Genomic DNA, 16,924 nt, shown 5'->3' on the forward strand with positions numbered 1-16,924 from the left:
ACTGTAATAAAACATTCTGTAAATCCAACACACACAATGATGGTTTCACCTAAATTTCCGGTTCCCTGGGTACGTCATGTATGCTGACAGATGGTTTGGAGGCTCAGATTGTCTCTGAATTTAAGGAGTGCAGTAAATGATGTTGGCTTTGATCTGTGGCTAGCTCCTTGCTTCGTAAAAGGCTTTGAATAATAATAATAATAATAATGAGAATGGATTGAGTTTAGCAAAGGGAACCTGTTCCGCTTCTTGTGCATCACTTCTTTAAAAGGTTAAAATGGGACAATTAAAAGCTGCCTGTTTCAGTCGCAAACGGCAGTACAGCAGAGGTCGATATAAGACTCCAGTTGAATTGCGGTTTCAGCCACTCCAGCTTTACCTGAGAGCTTAATTAGGCAGAAATAGTGAGCAATTGCTAGTGTGTGTCTACGTTATTAATGATCCCAGCTAAACACCAACTGGGAGCTACTTCACTATGAGACAGTTTTAATAGCAGGCGAGGCATTTCACAAGCAACAGTAACAAAATACCTGACTGTACTGGTGTGTTTCCCTGCCCAAAGTTACCACTCCCAGGTGCACACTTCAATGCGCTCTTGTGGAGCAGTACTAGTCTCTTGAGACTAGTAATAGTTTCCACAGACAGTAAGCCCTTTCAAATACATTTTCAGTAAAAAAGTAGTCAATTAAAAAAAAAAAAAAAAAAAAAAAAAGTAAAAATAAAAATGTTGTTTGGAATCTTCAGCAGACATTATAATAAGGGTTTCTCCTAAAACGTGAATGACCCAAGAACTGTATTAAAACAAGACGAGAAGAGTCCAGGTTAATACTGCAGTGCACTACCCCAGTGATCAGTTGCTTGCATATATGTTTTTTTGTTTTGTTTTTTACTTCATAAAAATTCTTCAGTGATTTGAAACCACAAAGCTTGCCACAAACTGGTGTTTTAGAACTTTGATCTGTATTGTTCTTAAGTAGCCATGCATCATCTGCCTCTGCTGGCTACACCCTGACATTCATAACACAAGCAAGTTTAGTGCCAGTAAAAGTTAAGAGAATGCCAATATCTCTGCACATAATGAATCTAATTTAATAGGACTGTCTGGCCTATACATGCATTCCGACAGCCCTTGGCTGTACAAACAAAAAGCTCTGCTAGATTCTCCATCCAAGATTTTAGCCTTTGATATTTTTGTTGTTAAAAAAAACAACATTTAAAAAACATACAAAAAGGAGCTAAACTTAAAGAATTGATAGAGAATTCCATTCTAACCCCACTTTTTTTTTTTTTTGAAACCAAAACAGAAAAAGGAAATGTAAATTTACACAGACTCCAAGGTAAAACAGAATTATGACGCTTTAATATTTATCATGTAATTAACAATAGTGCAAGTATATAAACATTTTAGTAGCTAGTGCATTTATCAGCTACATTTATCAATATTTTGTATGTATCCCAGGATAGGCACAGATAGATGCAATCCAGGGGGATTCTACCACTGACTACAACAGACACTAGCCAAAACAACTGTCAACTGGAATTAGTCTCTTAACAGCTTTTAGGACACAATTTTCCACAATGGAATACACATATATAAAGCAGAGGGAACACAGAGCAACTCTGGGGCTTGGAACTTGGTTTCAGTAGACTAGATTTCAGACCATGGCACACCAGGGGAGATTTGGGGTTTGATAGCAAAGCTGCCTCAAATTTGGTTTTCCTGGTCTCCTGGAATCAGGTTTCAAGCCACTGTTCCTGAAAAAGTGGCTTCATGTGTCCTGACCTTAACAGAGGTGATTCTGAGAATTAAAGGACTAAATGGGCATTGCCAAGAACTAGTCCTGTCCTTATTATTATATATTTCTTAACAGAAGTCCTTATCCAGGGTGACTTACAATTGTTACAAAATATCACAGTACAAAGTATCGCATTATAAGTTATCATATTATAAAATACCACAATACAGAATATCATAATATTGATAAGACCAGTTATGAATAAATAATATAAAAGTACAATAAGATCAAATTTAAGAGCAAAATAAAGAACACAGTAAAGTATAAGTAAGAGCTAAGAGCAGTTATAACTGATGCCTGATACGTTCTTATTACTTAAAGAGTCTTACCTGGCTTTCCTCCTGCATTACCCTGAACTGCTCCTTCCAGATGGTGATCTTGGTGACCTCATCCTTGCGCAGGGCACGCTCCTTCTTCAGCTCGGGGCTCCAGAAGGTCTTGATGCTGTTCATGGAGGAGCTGAGCTTGCTCTCCTTAACCTCCATGTCCTTGCGCAGCAGCTCGTTCTCCCGCAGCACCTCTTTCAGCTGGACCTGCAGGTCCATGATGGTGTTGTCCCGGGCCTGGCGCAGGGAGTGGGGCACCGTGGAAGCCATGCTGACGGCTGGCAGGTGGTGGTCCCCAAAGGCGATGGTGTCGCTGGCTACCCCGCTGTGTGAAGGTCCTCCCGGGCCGCTGGCGGCCGTGATGTTGGGGCTGCTCCCCACAGTGGTCATGCGCACCCCGTAAGGCAGCCGGCCCCCAGAGCGACCCAGCGTCATGGTGCTCCTGGGCTGGTCGGACCCCACGCTCTCGTGGTCACTCAGGTACATGGGGCCTGAGGTGGCGTAGGCAGCGTTCAACGATTGGATGTTCTCCATGGACAGCGTCTTCCCACTCCCTCCACCCACACCGCTACCCGAGCTCCCGCCGGTGCTATTGGTTCGTCGGTGGCCCAATCGCGGAGACCGCGGCAGCCTGGGGGAGCGGCCAGGGCTCCGATTGTTTCCGCTCCCATCCATCTTACCCACTGACCGGCCACTGCTGTACATGGTTGTTAATAGAGTATAATAGAGTAGATTTTTTTGTTTTGTTATTTTTTTTTGTTTTTTGTTTTTTTGTTTTGTTTTTTAAAATCCAAATGTTTGTTTTTTTCTAAAAATGATCACTGTTATATTGTAATGTTTCATAATTTATACAAGTCAACTGATACACTGTAACAATCTTTTTTTGATGTTATAAAATGACATTGGTTGTTTTGGTTTGGTGTCAAACAAGGTAAAAAGTTTGCCAAAGTTGATTTTTAAATGTGTGTGTATTGAACAGGGCAGGTGCAGCTGAACGTTGAAGACCAGTTCATAAGTAATCCATTATCTGCAATGCTGAAAATCTCAATGCCTAGTCACTGCAATGAAAGGAGAGAGAGAAAAAAAAAGAGAACAATTTAAATAAAAATAAAAGCCACATACAGCTAGATCAGAGACTAAAGATTTTTCCTCAGCAATGAAAATAATATTCCTTTCTCACAGCAGTTTCACCCACTCCAGGTTTTAATACAAGCTTGACTAGCAGCAGTATAGGTATCAAACTCAGGTGCGTCTTATTTCCACTCCTGAAGTACCTTCTGCTCCGATGTGATTTTTGCTTTCCAATAACTACACATTGCAAACAAACCACACATTACACTTTTGGGGACCGTTAAAACAAAAAGAAAGAATAAGCCACAGTTATCATAGAATGATGCGTTACAAAAATGTGCTGTGCATCAGGCACAGTATTGGGCAGTGGAAACACAGCCAAACAAATTAATTGCGTGAACTCTCCAAGCAGCAAAGCTGAGTATATGGAGTGAGTTTGCCTACGGTGCTGAAATGAAAGCCCCAAGCTTGCTCACAGACATTCTTGGGACAATTCTGCTAGGGTTAAGATGGGGTCACACTAAATGACAAATGTTGCATGCGTCAAACTGGTTGTCAGATTTGTGACAGATGGGGGACTAAACTAAATGAGATATAAAATGCCAGACTTGTTGTCCATTACACGATCATTCATAAAAGTGCAGTGTTACCACAGGTATGTATCATTATTACGGGTGTAACTATACCTTAACATCACAATACGATATGATCTGCAATCCTACTACAGTATACTGGTACCAGAGAGATCTTTGCCCGGTTCTACCCCAGTAACAGATGGTACAGCATCAGTAATAGGTCTACTGTGTGGTTACGTAAAAGGGAACAAACGCCCAGGAATGTGGAGTTCAACTACTAAGACCTGGGTTGCAGTACCATCCCACCTCAGACAAGCCACCTCACCTCCCTGCAGCTGTAAAGCAAGCACAAGCAAGACCCCAAAGATGTTGCAGGTCAGTTTGACATTCCAGGGAAATAGTACCCATAACAATTACTATTGGGACAACTATTCAGATGTTGAATTGAACATTGCCATTGAAAGTGCAGTTTTGATTTATTACACTTCTTGTAATTCTTGGTTTATTAATTACACTTGAAAGTAAAATATTACTGCCCATTTCCATCATGACACAGCACAAATGAGTCTGCCTTTAAATCACGAGGCACAAATAAGGCTGCCTTTAAATCACACAAACCCATTCTCACAAGACCTGCAATAGTATCAGGTGAGAGTGTTTTTTTTTTTTTTTTGTTTGTTTGTTTTTTTTTTTTTTTTTTTTTTTTTTTTTTTAATAATCCTTTGTTATCCAGGGTAGTAACAGGAGGTATCCATAACAGATTTATGCTACAGCTTCACAGTGGCAAGAAAGACGTTATTTACATGGAATACCCGGTTACTTATCAAACTGACAGCAATTTACAGCTTGGTAACATGGAGAACTACTGGACCACTGTTAAGAAACTATTTTAAACAGCAGAAAACATGACACCATCGTACCTGGACACATTTAAAAGGTATAGCAGGAAGTGTCGAGATGAATTTATAAATGTTCAGCATCAGATCACGCAGCTGTGCAGGGGGTGGGTCCAGTGGCAGCAGGCAGGCAGACCGAAGAACAGACAGCGGGAGCAACGGCAACAAAACATATTTTAACCCCAAAGTCTCTTTTAAGAGGGACCCAAATATTTTATGAAAAGCTGAAAGTTTGAGAGATTTTTTAAGCTATTAATTTTCAAAATGGGATAGGGAAATTCCGTAGTTCAGGGAGAAGGAACAGAGCAATCAGAATGATGGCTTTTGAATTTATTTGAATACTTTTGTTTTTTTTTCACTACTTTAATTAATCATTGGTGTCTGGTTCAGATTCATTTAATATCGCATGTACACAAGTTTCCGAAAAGTTCAACATTTACATAAATCTCGTCGGTCAACACTATTGCAATAAATTCCAATATGTCTGCCATTTGTTTTTAAATTCTAGAGTATGAATATCTGCCAGTGATTTGCCTGTTTTTGTAAAAAGTGCCGACCCATGGTGATATGGTATAATAGCAACACCCCCTTGTGACCTGTTTTTACCAATCATGATAGAGTATTTAAAATACCCATTTTATAAGCTATTTTATATGTATACAAGCCAGTTTGTTATCGCCACCTCCGCTGAATTTACTGCAGTACGTATTTGAATAGAATATGCTCTTGAAGTCTAGATGTGTGTCATCCAAACCTCTATTGTAATCTTATCAATTCCTTGGAGAACTGTCATCTGGCTGTCTACATGAGCATATAGTCTGCTATCTTATAATATTACTATTACAAGAACTTTTCAATAAACCTTGAAATTTTTGCCTTTTGATTTGAGAGCAACTACAGCTATATTTGCCTTAGCATAAAAAATTTGGAATGACTTCACTGAAAACAGCATTGCCTGCTTCAAGCTAAACATAAAGCATTACATGGACAAGCAGCTGTTTCCGACAAAAGCACGGTGTCGCTGGACACAATACACATCAAACAAACATGTCAAATTTGGGTTTAAGTTTTGGCTGGCAGCGGACCCTACCCCTACTTATGCAAAGATGAAACTCGCCCAGCTGGTCAGAGAATGGGTGACAATGTGTTAGGCTGATGTAACCGTGCTTAGGAAAAAGGATAAGTGTTAACAATGACAATTTTTTATTTCACTGTAATTGGCAAAACAGTTGGGGGGGGGGGGGGGGGGGGAATCATTGAAACTGCTTGTAAACATTGTGTGATTTTCTTGTTTAATGTAAGCTCGTAATCAACACAGGGTTAAATGAACTTAAAATGAAGCTTTACATAGCTGGTGCACATCAGCAGTCTGTAATCACCAGCCTTGTCATTCGACCTTGTGATACGTGGGCATAGCACTTTGTTGCCGGTGAGAATTTAGCAAAACTCTTAAATGTAACTTCTTGTTATTTGGGTTTCTGCTGACCATAGTGAAGTGAAGAAGAAACACCAGTTAACTATTAAAGTGATTTGTCTCACACCATGCTAGGGAAATAAAACCAAATTTGGTCAAGGAAGTTAAGTAAGCTAGCTGTACATCTGTGCTGTACAAAGTAATTTCTTTGCTCAGCTCAGAAACATCTACACTGATGCCAACTCAGAAACAAACATCTCTGTGCCATGGCGGCCCAGTAAAAGAACATCCAATGTCATGAAAGCTCAGAAGAAAATAACATCTGCACTGATGCCACCTCCGAGCACCATCAACTGAGGCCTGTGTGTGAGATCACTGATGGATCACGTTTGATTTACTTTGCACCTGTTTGTGTTTTGATTCCTGAATAAACCCGTTTTGACTGACGTTATCTGAAGAAGACTGAATGATTATTTTATGAAGAAAATGAATCTTGCAATAATAAACTCATTACGTTTTCTTGTTTCCTTCTGTGGTCTGCTTTACTGTTCTACAGCACTTTCATTTAAATTCTAAAACTACATTTGATGGATATGTATCTTGGTTCTGCACCAAGAAAGAGGCAGAAATTGATTGGTTAAGAATTTCCTGTTGTTCTTTGGGTGATGTCCAGCATCTTATCAGCCTGTTCACTTTCTCACTGCCTGAACACTATGCAAGAATACTCCTGATTAAAAAAGGACCAATGGATATTCAACTCACTGCAGCAATAAGGTCACTTACTCGGACATCAGTGGTCAATCAATTATCATGCTCCATGGCATTCTTGGATACAATAATGAATTAGTTATTACTGTCACCAGAGCAGAATTTAAATTGGAGACCTCCTGCCAATACTCCCAGGATGAGCGCTCAGAAGCAACCAAGAAACACATGAAGGCTCAGTAAAGGAAACACACAGCTATAGAGAAGGGGGGCAGTTGTGGATCATCTTCGAAGCAAGCTTCATATTCTAAATATAAATACACATCCTGGCCACTTTATTAGGACCGGTCTATCTGATCAGATTTGGCATCGCCCTGGTGTGGCACATGCTCTCCTGGTAAACCCTAGGTCCCTTGATCACGCCAGAAAGCCGAACTCTGTAGTTGAAAAGGCTTTGGAGCTGATTAAGTCTATCCAAAAATGCTGTAGCCTGATGGATTCTTTCAAGAAGATTACACACGATGGTTTGAGGAGAATGACCATGACAGAGGCATCCTCCAAGACCATCACAATCCACAGATCCAATCCAATGGAGCACATCTGGGTTGAACTTGAGCGGCAAATTTGTCATCATGATCTTTTGCTTACCTCTCTGCACCCATACTGCATGTGTAAAATAACAATGACTGAATGGATCAACATTCTACAAGACACCTTCCTGCACCTTGTACGGTCTATGCCACCTCATGTCAAGGCTGGGATTGTCAAATAGTGGCCAATCTTACGAATAGCATGACAGAAATAAAGACTCCCATTGATTAGCAGTTTGCTCTATTTCTAGTTTTAATAGTTTAATAACACACACCTATACTTGTTACCTATGCACTGTGGCTAATCGGGCTCATAGTAAAACCTGGAATGGGTGATGCTGCCATGAAATAGGAGTCTTATTTCCACCCCAGTAGAGGTCCTAATAAAGTTGCCTGGCAGTGTATGTATGATTTCTCCTGGGTGTGTCAAACATAATCAAGTACGCTGCTACTATAAATTTTTCGCACTGCCACCAAACCTATAGCACCGGAGGACAACACAGATCTGACAGCTCCACTGCAGAACCACAAGCGCCCTATCGGCCACAGGGGTCACTAATGCGCGGTGAGCCATCGATTCCCCTGCCGATCTAAGCCCTCCATACCCGGGCAGCACTCGGCCAATTGCCTGTGACATAGCCTGGACTCGAACCTGAGATCCCCAGGCAATAGGGCACATCCTGCACTCCACGTGGAGTGCTTTTACTAGATGTGCCACTTGGGAGCCCCCTAATGGATTATGTATTAATGTCTTCTCAGAATCCTAATAAACTATTTCAAGAGCTATATAAATAGGTTTTACTTCTTTTACCCATAATTTGCCTTTTTAAATTCTTTCTAAAGCAGCCGAAAACAAGCTTTTGATTTCTAGATAAAGTATAGACAAAGAAGAGCGGATATCTTATTGGACTAACTAAACAAGAATCACAAGGTATCGCCTCTCCTTCTGTCTCATCTCATCATCTGGACTAACGTGGCTACCATTTCACCTATCAACATCTAGATTAAGTATATCAATTTTATACCACTGTCTGTTGAAGAAAAAAACAAACATTCTGCATAATAAAAAGCAATTAATCTCAAGGTGAAATTACAAACACCGTAACGTACATAAAAAGCCATCTGAAACACTAAAAATGTAAACCTAAAACTCAGTGGCTTTTTCACAGGAAGGCACCACAATTATGCACACTAATGCTTTATGAATATTACACTTTGAAGCAATACAAGAAGCAGGAATGTTCAGAGCTGTCCTTACATGATCTGTTAATTCCAGTTTCAAGACAGGGTTTACTATTTATTTTCTGAACACTAAGAGGAGGATGGAGGGAAACAGAACAAACTGAAAAAAGATATGGAAAACAATGAATAGTGTACTAATGTTGAAATAATGTTGCTATTGCAGCAGTCAATATTACAGTGCTACCCTGTTATGATGTGGTTGTCAGTGTTCACAATTAGGAGACCGCCTTATTCGTGTTCGGCCTTATAAAGAACATTGGCATTTTTGTTCCTGAAATGATTGACAGTGCCCACAAGCCAAATTAATATTGTAGTGTACTGAGGAAAATGAAGGAAGGAGACACACACAATGTACAGGTCCTCGATTCCATGGTTTATTGGGATAATTATTTCCGGCCCCTGCGAGCCTGGGCCACACCAAAATAAACAGCCTTGCACTCTCACAGCAGCAAGTCCTTCAAACGCTCATCTACAGTCCATGAATGCTTGTTTCAGAACTTTGCAAGAATCCATTTTTAAAGATGGAAACAAAGAAGAGGTCAACAGTACCTCTGTAACCCTATGACAAACCACTTGCATATAAAGATTATACACATTTTATGGTTTTAGTTTTATGGATTTATTTATTTATACAGATTTTACGGTTTCTCTTGGTTTAAACTCAAACTATTTGCTAATATTGTACAACATAACCCAAAACTACATAAATGCGTGTTCATGTTTGTACATTTATTAAACTGTGAAGGAGACCCAGTCAATTATTTTACCATATCCTTCAAATCCTCACCTAGAAGCCCCTGAAAGGTCAGTTTGTTAACTCGTGTCCCAAGGGGTTTCAGCCCTTTAAAGATGGGGCCATTTTAGATACTTTCATCCTGACGCCTTTTTGTGAGCTCATTAAATCAGACAGTAAAGTAGGTAGACAGTAGCAGAGCTGCATACAGAAACTAAATTATGAGCACACCTGAGCAATTTGAAAGTGATTCTACTTTAAAAGGAACAATTGGAGAATTTTTCAATTTTAAGGCCCCCAGCAACACAGAAATACTAAAGCTGTGCTACTTATTTTGCATGAATTCTACAGAAGACCAGGGCTACTGACATTCTAAATATAATTTTTTGATCCTCAAAATCACTCCAAAATGAGCCTGGCTTCACATCTGACCTGTAACTTCCACACAAAGAAACATGAAAGTATACTGTAAAATCAACAGCCATAAACTGAGGTTTTAAACCCCACTTTCTTACTGTCGATTAGAGCTAGAAGTATTATCCAAGATCTTTTGGTTCATTGTATGCATCTCACACTTCAGTTTGGACACAGATATTTCAAAGACAGCACTAAAAGCTAGTTGCTTCGGTTTGCTGGTCATAATCACTTGTGTTGTAGCTCAAACCAAACAGCTCCAAACAGACTACATGACATGCAGCATAGGTACCAGCATGAAATAGTTTGTGTTGTACTTGAAATACCTGAACATACTGAATTTATGTTTATAAAAAATAAAAATAAAGGATTCTTAGCACAATAGTGTTAATAAAAGCTAATACAAAATAATAGATTTAAAGAATAGGATGACACTCTAAATAACAAAAAGTACAGTTAACTATAGTTGCCCTACAAATCTAATACATTTATCAATCTCAAGTGTATTTACAGAAAAAAAAAAAGCTTCAACAACAAATCAGCAATGTCCAGATGTTTATACAATCATACTCCTATCATTGTCTGACTTAGAAAATGAGTATAACCTTTACAAGTATAGGCCCTACCTATTTATACTATTGCAGTGAGCAGCAGTGATTTAACTTGGTTTATTATTCCACCCACTTCTAATATTTTACTAAATGACCAGGAGTTTGTTCTCAGTTCATTCTAAATGTGTGTGTGCCACCATATAACTGGTAGTAACACAGCCACACACAACCTACAGTACAAAAACTGTACCAAACACAATATAGCCTACAATCTGACATTACAAAATCGCAAAAACTGTACACTGTGTTTCCATTTGAATGAAACGCCTAATGGATATCTACCCCCGCTAATAAAGTATTTTAAATACATAAATAAATAAATACAAATAAATAAATGTGTTTAATACTGACATAGCACAACACAGTTGTCGACAGAGGTTCACAAAATGATCTATGTTCTAAGACTTGTTAATGACATTATGTTTTTTAATTCGTATGCTAATCACGGCAACACACCCTCGCCAAAGCAAGAGGAATTTTATGTATGTTCATGTATTTGCACTACAGCCAAATGCAATGGTTTGAGTCAACCACTGCAAACTAGTTCAAACAACCTGATATAATAATAAAATATATGTCTTATTTACAGTGAATACGTTCGTATTGTGCCAATGTCAAAGAGTTTAGGGTTGTCACTCCAAACGAAAACAATAAAAAAAAAAAATGTTGTGAACATTGTGTACTACCACATCACAGGCTGCTTTTCGCATAAATGCAACTCGACATTTTTAAAACATTTCTTCGCAATTCACTGCTTTTGCAGTTGCAAATCCTATAACAAAAGTGTTTCATTTCATGAAAAGTACAAACACAACGATGTTTTAATTATTTTTATAAAAGTAGTATGTTTTAGCACATCAAAATACATCGCTCATACGTTACTTAAGTCACGAGGATTGAAAATATAAAATACATTTAGTACCAAAGCAGTAACTACAGTAGGTAATAAAATTATACATATATAATGATGTTCCAGTTCGTACGTGTTTTAAAGCTAATTGCACATTCCCACCATACCTAGGCAAAGCACGGCATAGAAAGGAGACACCCAGCCTCAACCATTCACCAGAAAACGGTTGATTTATAGAATTATATAGATTTGTTTTCATACAGGAATAACTATCAATGGAATCGATGTCATTGCACAGGCATACATAGGTTAGTATATACACTAAATACATACAGGCTACTCCCCCTTGCTTGACATGCTAAATAGAGCGTTTAACACATAACAGTTTACTATACTAGCTAATGAACCCATGAAAAAATAATACAATTGCCTACTTTAGCTTACCGTCCAGGATGAGTCTCGTCCAAACCCGGTTACAACGTTGCTAGTCACCCAGATTTGCCAGGGGACCGTTAATAATTCCAATTATATCTGGTAAGTGGAAGTGGTCTGTTTCATTCCCGTTTCTTATTTTTTCCGCTCTTGCCAGCACCACCAGCTCCACTTTCCCAGGCGCTTCAATGACGTCAGCGCCAATGCGCGTTCACGACACTGGCATTCCTCGCCGCTACCGCGTAGAGGGGCCAACATAGAGGCGCCATAACGGGAAGGTCATTTTTGAATTTTTGTAACTGTGCTGAGGAATGTAACGCTGATGGAATTGGTTTGGAAGCATGAAGTTAAAATGGATCAAAAGCATGTGATCTGTGGCGTACTGCCAGGAGTTAGTGTTGTACCGAACTACAGGAACTTGAGTAAAAGAGTCATAGAATACAGCTGTGTATTCCAAATGTGAATATTACAAAGTATGTGGTCTGTATTATTGATACTGGTTTAGGGTAATACAATATGGCAGTAAAACAGTGGAACTTGACTGATAGAATCAGAGAGTTAGGGGCGTAGCTAGGTTGGAATGGGGTATGGTGCAAAATTTCTAAATGGGCCCCCTCCCTTATATATAAGTTTTTGACTAGTTTTTATAGATTTAGTATATTTTTTACTTGTATTTATAGTCATATAACAGTTAAAACGTTTCATATAAGATTTGGCAATGTACTTTGTGATATTTTGCTTTGTCTTGACTACTGAAAATATATATATATATACGCACACAGAAATAGTATATGTTCCAAATGTAAACTCAATATCTCAAACCATTCGGTCTTCATCATCCAGAAAGATTACCACATTACGACAGCCGTACTAGGTTAGAGGTCAAAAGGTACTGATACATTTCGCATGTCTCCATAACGTTGAAAATATTGAAATGGTTTTATCAGAGCTGGGCAGTTGAACATTGATAATGTAACATTTCAAAATGTTTCCTTTAGATGGCATTAAACAAAATTACATTTTTTTTCCTCCTGTATATGTAATTGCCTCAATGCAAAAAATTACAAAAGAATAATATCATAGAAAGACTATATGTGGGAAGATGAATCACTGCTTCTGAATAATTGTTATTGTTTTTTTTTATTTAGCAGATACCTTTACTTAAGGCAACTTACAGAGACTAGGGTGTGTGAACTATGCATCAGCTGCAGAGTCCCTTACAACAACATCTCACCTGAAAGACGGAGCACAAGGACGTTAATGACTTGCTCAGGGTCACACAGTGAGTCAATCAATGGCTGAGCCAGGATTTCAACTGACGACCTCCTGGTTACAAGCTCTTTTCTTTAACCCCCAGACCAACCAGCCTAATAATATTACAGTAGCTTCAACTACAGGATGATGAACCTGTGTAATTTTGCTGAGTTCCATCTTGTGTTTCAAATATAAATGGCAGGCAATAACACTGAATTTTTCTGCAGCGCCATTTTGTGTATGAGATGTATATTGCAGGTGATCATCCTACATTTTTTGCATCGCCATCTAGAGTTTAACATGTACACTTCAGACAATCATTCCACAACTGCAAGCGTCGGAGCGCTAATGTACCTGTCTACAACAAAAAGGGACTGAACTTCCATATTAATGCTGCAGTTTTAAAATACAGTGCCACACTTAATGGGGAAGGGTGGGGAGTTTACAAAATCACATTAAGCATTTTATCACATGTTCAGTTGTTACTGTGCAGAGCATGCCAGTGTCCCTTTCATTTCACTTACACGCCTGCTCTACAACGGCATCAAACAAATGTTATAGAGTCATGTTCACTGAAAATGTACATGTATATGTATATTTTGTATAGATTTAAGTTCAAATAATGTGAATAATAGAAGTAGAACTATAAAAACTGTTCAAACAACAGTCAGTAAAACGTTCCTAAAGTTTTGTGAACAGGGACCACTGTAATAATGTAGGCCATATTTTCAAAGCGTTTACTCCAATCTTTAATTAACTCCTACATTATAAAAGCAAATCAATCATCTTAATGCTACCAAATGAGAAACAAACAACTTTAGGGTGCTTGGCAGACCTTGTATTATATTATCTAGCTATTTGGTTCTGTTATATTAACAGCTGCTTTTCTCCATCCAAAAAACTGGAGTTAATTAAACTGGTGTAAACGCTTTGAAAATATGTCCCAATGTTCGTTTTAGGGTCTGTATTCAAACTGTTGACAGCTAGAATTTTAGACCCGAATAGGCACATTTTCTTACTTTTGGTACTAATAAAATAAATGATTGGATGGGCCAAATAACTTGACAATGAACATGCTGCATATATAGACTTTATTAAAGTATGCCAGATGCCCTTGGGTAACCGAGTTTTGGGACTGTTTCGAATCGATTTCAACATCTGTATAACTTGGCAAAGCCAACGTGCATTTGTATAAACATTTATCAAATGTTTTCATAGTTTCACAAGTCGATGGATTGTGCATGTCCAATAAACAATGGCACTGGAACAATTTTTAAAGTGTGGGTGCTGCCCCCTCAGCACACCTAGTTCCAGTGAGCAGGGAGAGGGTTAAATTCCTCCCAGCCTAAAAAACATGTGTTAATTATTGTTTTATTGTTAATTATCACCTGCACCTGGCTAGCATTGTAAATTTAGAGCTACGTGCAAGGTATTTAAGGAGAGCAGTCATTCTGCTTAAGGCTGCTGCAGATGGAAGAGCCCAGTTGTAAGTGTGTGCAATTATGGAAAAAAGGTAGTGTGAAACCTTCTTGTGTGTTAAGTTTTGTTTTGTGACAGGAAAACAGCTTACCTGTCCCTTGTTAGCTAGGGCAGATATTGTGTTTAGTTAGTGCTCCGAATAGGAGCTATGTATTTGTTTTGTTTACTTTGTGTGTTTATTATTAAAAGTGCACGCAAGCGCTAAGACTTCAATTTTGTGTGTCTTGGTCTGCATTTTAAAGGGTAATGAACAGTGGAGAGTGAAGCCTGGTTTACTATGTATGTATGTGTATGTGTGTGTGTGTGTGTGTATATATATATATATATATATATATATATATATATATATATATATATATTTTTTTCACACACAGTGCCTCAGAGTTTCATGTATTTAAATGAGGATTTTTTTTTCCACTTATCTACACACCATACTCCACACTGTTAAGGGGAAAAAAAGTTTTTATTGAGAAACCATACTCCACACTGTTAAGGGGAAAAAAGTTTTTATTGAGAAAAAAATTATACAAAACTGAAAGATCATAATTGGATAAGTCTCCACCCCCCTGAGTTAATACTTGGTGGAAGCACCTTTGGCAGCAATTACAGCTGTGAGTCTGTTGGGATAGGTCTCTACCAACTTTGCACACCTAGATTTGGCAATATTTGACCATTCTTCTTTACAAAACTGTTCAAGCTCTGTCAAGTTCCTTGGGGAGTGTTGATGGACAGCAATCTTCAAGTCATGCCACAAATTTTCGATTGGATTTAGGTCGGGGCTCTTACTGGGCCACTCAAGGACATTTACCTTTTTGTTCCTTAGCCACTCCAGTGTAGCTTTGGCTGTGTGCTTTGGGTTGTTGTCATACTGAAAGGTGAACTTTCATCCCAGTTTCAGCTTTCGTGCAGAGGGCAGCAGGTTTTCCTCAAGGACTTCTCTGTACTTTGCTCCATTCATTTTCCCTATCTTGACAAGTGCCCCATAACATGATGCTTCACAGTAGGGATGGTATTCTTTGGGTGATGCGCTGTGTTGGGTTTACACCAAACCTAACCCTTTGCATTTAGGCCAAAAAGTTCCATTTTAATTTCGTCAGACCACAAAACTTTTTGCCACATGGCTACAGATTTTTTTTTTTTTTTTTTTGCATACTTCAAATGGGATTCAAGGTGGGTTTTCTTGAGTAATGGCTTCCTTCTTGCCACCCTACCATACAGAACAGATCTGTGGAGTTCCTGGGATATTGTTGTCAGATGCACACTTTGACCAGTCTTGGCCGTAAAAGCCTGTAGCTCTTGCAAACAGTAGCCTCTCTGATCAGTCTCCTCCTTGCACGGTCATCCAGTTTGGAGGAAAGGTCTGATCGAGGCAGGGTTTTGGTGGTGCCATACACCTTCCATTTTTTAACAATTGGGATATTCAAGGCCTTTGATATTGTTTTATACCCATACCCTGATCTGTATCTTTCAACAACTGTGTCCCGGAATGCTTTTGAAAGCACCTTGGTGCTCATGGTTCAGTCTTTACTTTGAAATGCACTACCCAGCAGAGGGAACCTACAGAAACTGATGAATTTATCCTGAAATCACATGAATCACTACAATTTAACACGGGTGGAGGCCACTTAACTTGGTATGTGATTTTGAAGGCAATTGGTTACACCTGAGCTAATTTAGGATTGCTATTAAAAGGGGGGTGGACACTTATCCAACCAATCTATTTCAGTTTTAATTTTTAAGTCATTTTCTACAAATTTCTAGAATATTTTTTTCACTTGGAAGTTGTGGGGTAGGATGTGTAGATAAATGGAAAGAAAACACACCTTTTAATTTTCAAACTTTGTGTTTTTTTTGTTGAAAGTTGTTTTCCACTTTTAAAACTTTCCCCCAAATCCTGAAAACATCCTTAATATATTTTGTAGGTGAATATATATAAGTGCCGTGAAAAAGTATTTGCCCCCAGTCTGATTTTCTGCATTTTTGCACATTTTTACCATCGAATTTGGTCAGATCTTTTTGTGGGTTGCAGTAGTATATAGAGGGAGTGTGAGATAAAAAATGACACCAAAGTTTGGTGCTTCTTTCATTTGTTTGGTGTGCAAGGTAATCAAACATGCAATATTCAGGTGTGAAAAAGTTACTGCCCCCCTAGTTAACTCAACCCAATTAAGGGATAGTAAGGGTCAGCTGTTTGAATACTTCGGTTAACAATCAGGCCTGATTTGGGCCAGCCCTGCCCAATATAAATCTGACTAACTTTGGCCCTTACCATCAGAGTGAAGTTTTCAGCACACAGGTTCTAGAGGCCCATCATGCTACGATCACAAGAAATTCCTGAGGACCTCCAGAAAAAAAGTTGTTGATGCCTATCAGTCTGGAAAGGGTTACAAAGCCATTTCTAAGGCTCTGGGGCTCCAACAAACCACAGTCAGAGCCATATTGTCCAAATTTAGAAAGTTTGGGACAGTAGTGAATCTTCCTAGGAGTGGCTGTCCTGCCAAAATCTCTCCAAGAGCAAGGCGTAAAATCGTCCAGG

The 16,924-nt window shown here is 38.8% G+C and overlaps 1 protein-coding gene across 17 annotated transcripts in view; it reads right to left on the reverse strand.

Moving 5' to 3' along the window:
- LOC121319540 (ELKS/Rab6-interacting/CAST family member 1-like) overlaps positions 1 to 11,860 on the reverse strand; it is a 346,328-nt gene extending 334,468 nt beyond the window's left edge. For 9 of the 17 annotated variants that reach the window (XM_041257072.1, XM_041257074.1, XM_041257070.1 and 6 more), the window contains exons 1-2: positions 11,668 to 11,858; positions 2,126 to 3,180 (exon numbers count right to left, since the gene is read on the reverse strand). In XM_041257072.1, coding sequence (XP_041113006.1) covers positions 2,126 to 2,827 — 702 coding nt within the window. In that variant the 5' untranslated portion in view covers positions 2,828 to 3,180; positions 11,668 to 11,858. Of the gene's footprint in view, positions 1 to 2,125; positions 3,181 to 11,657 lie in introns of all 17 variants that reach the window. The other 8 variants (XM_041257065.1, XM_041257063.1, XM_041257069.1 and 5 more) reach the window with 2 other exon arrangements.
- Positions 11,861 to 16,924: the final 5,064 nt, after the last annotated feature.

This window comes from Polyodon spathula, chromosome 8, assembly GCF_017654505.1.
Source record: "Polyodon spathula isolate WHYD16114869_AA chromosome 8, ASM1765450v1, whole genome shotgun sequence".
Classification (NCBI taxonomy): domain Eukaryota; kingdom Metazoa; phylum Chordata; class Actinopteri; order Acipenseriformes; family Polyodontidae; genus Polyodon; species Polyodon spathula.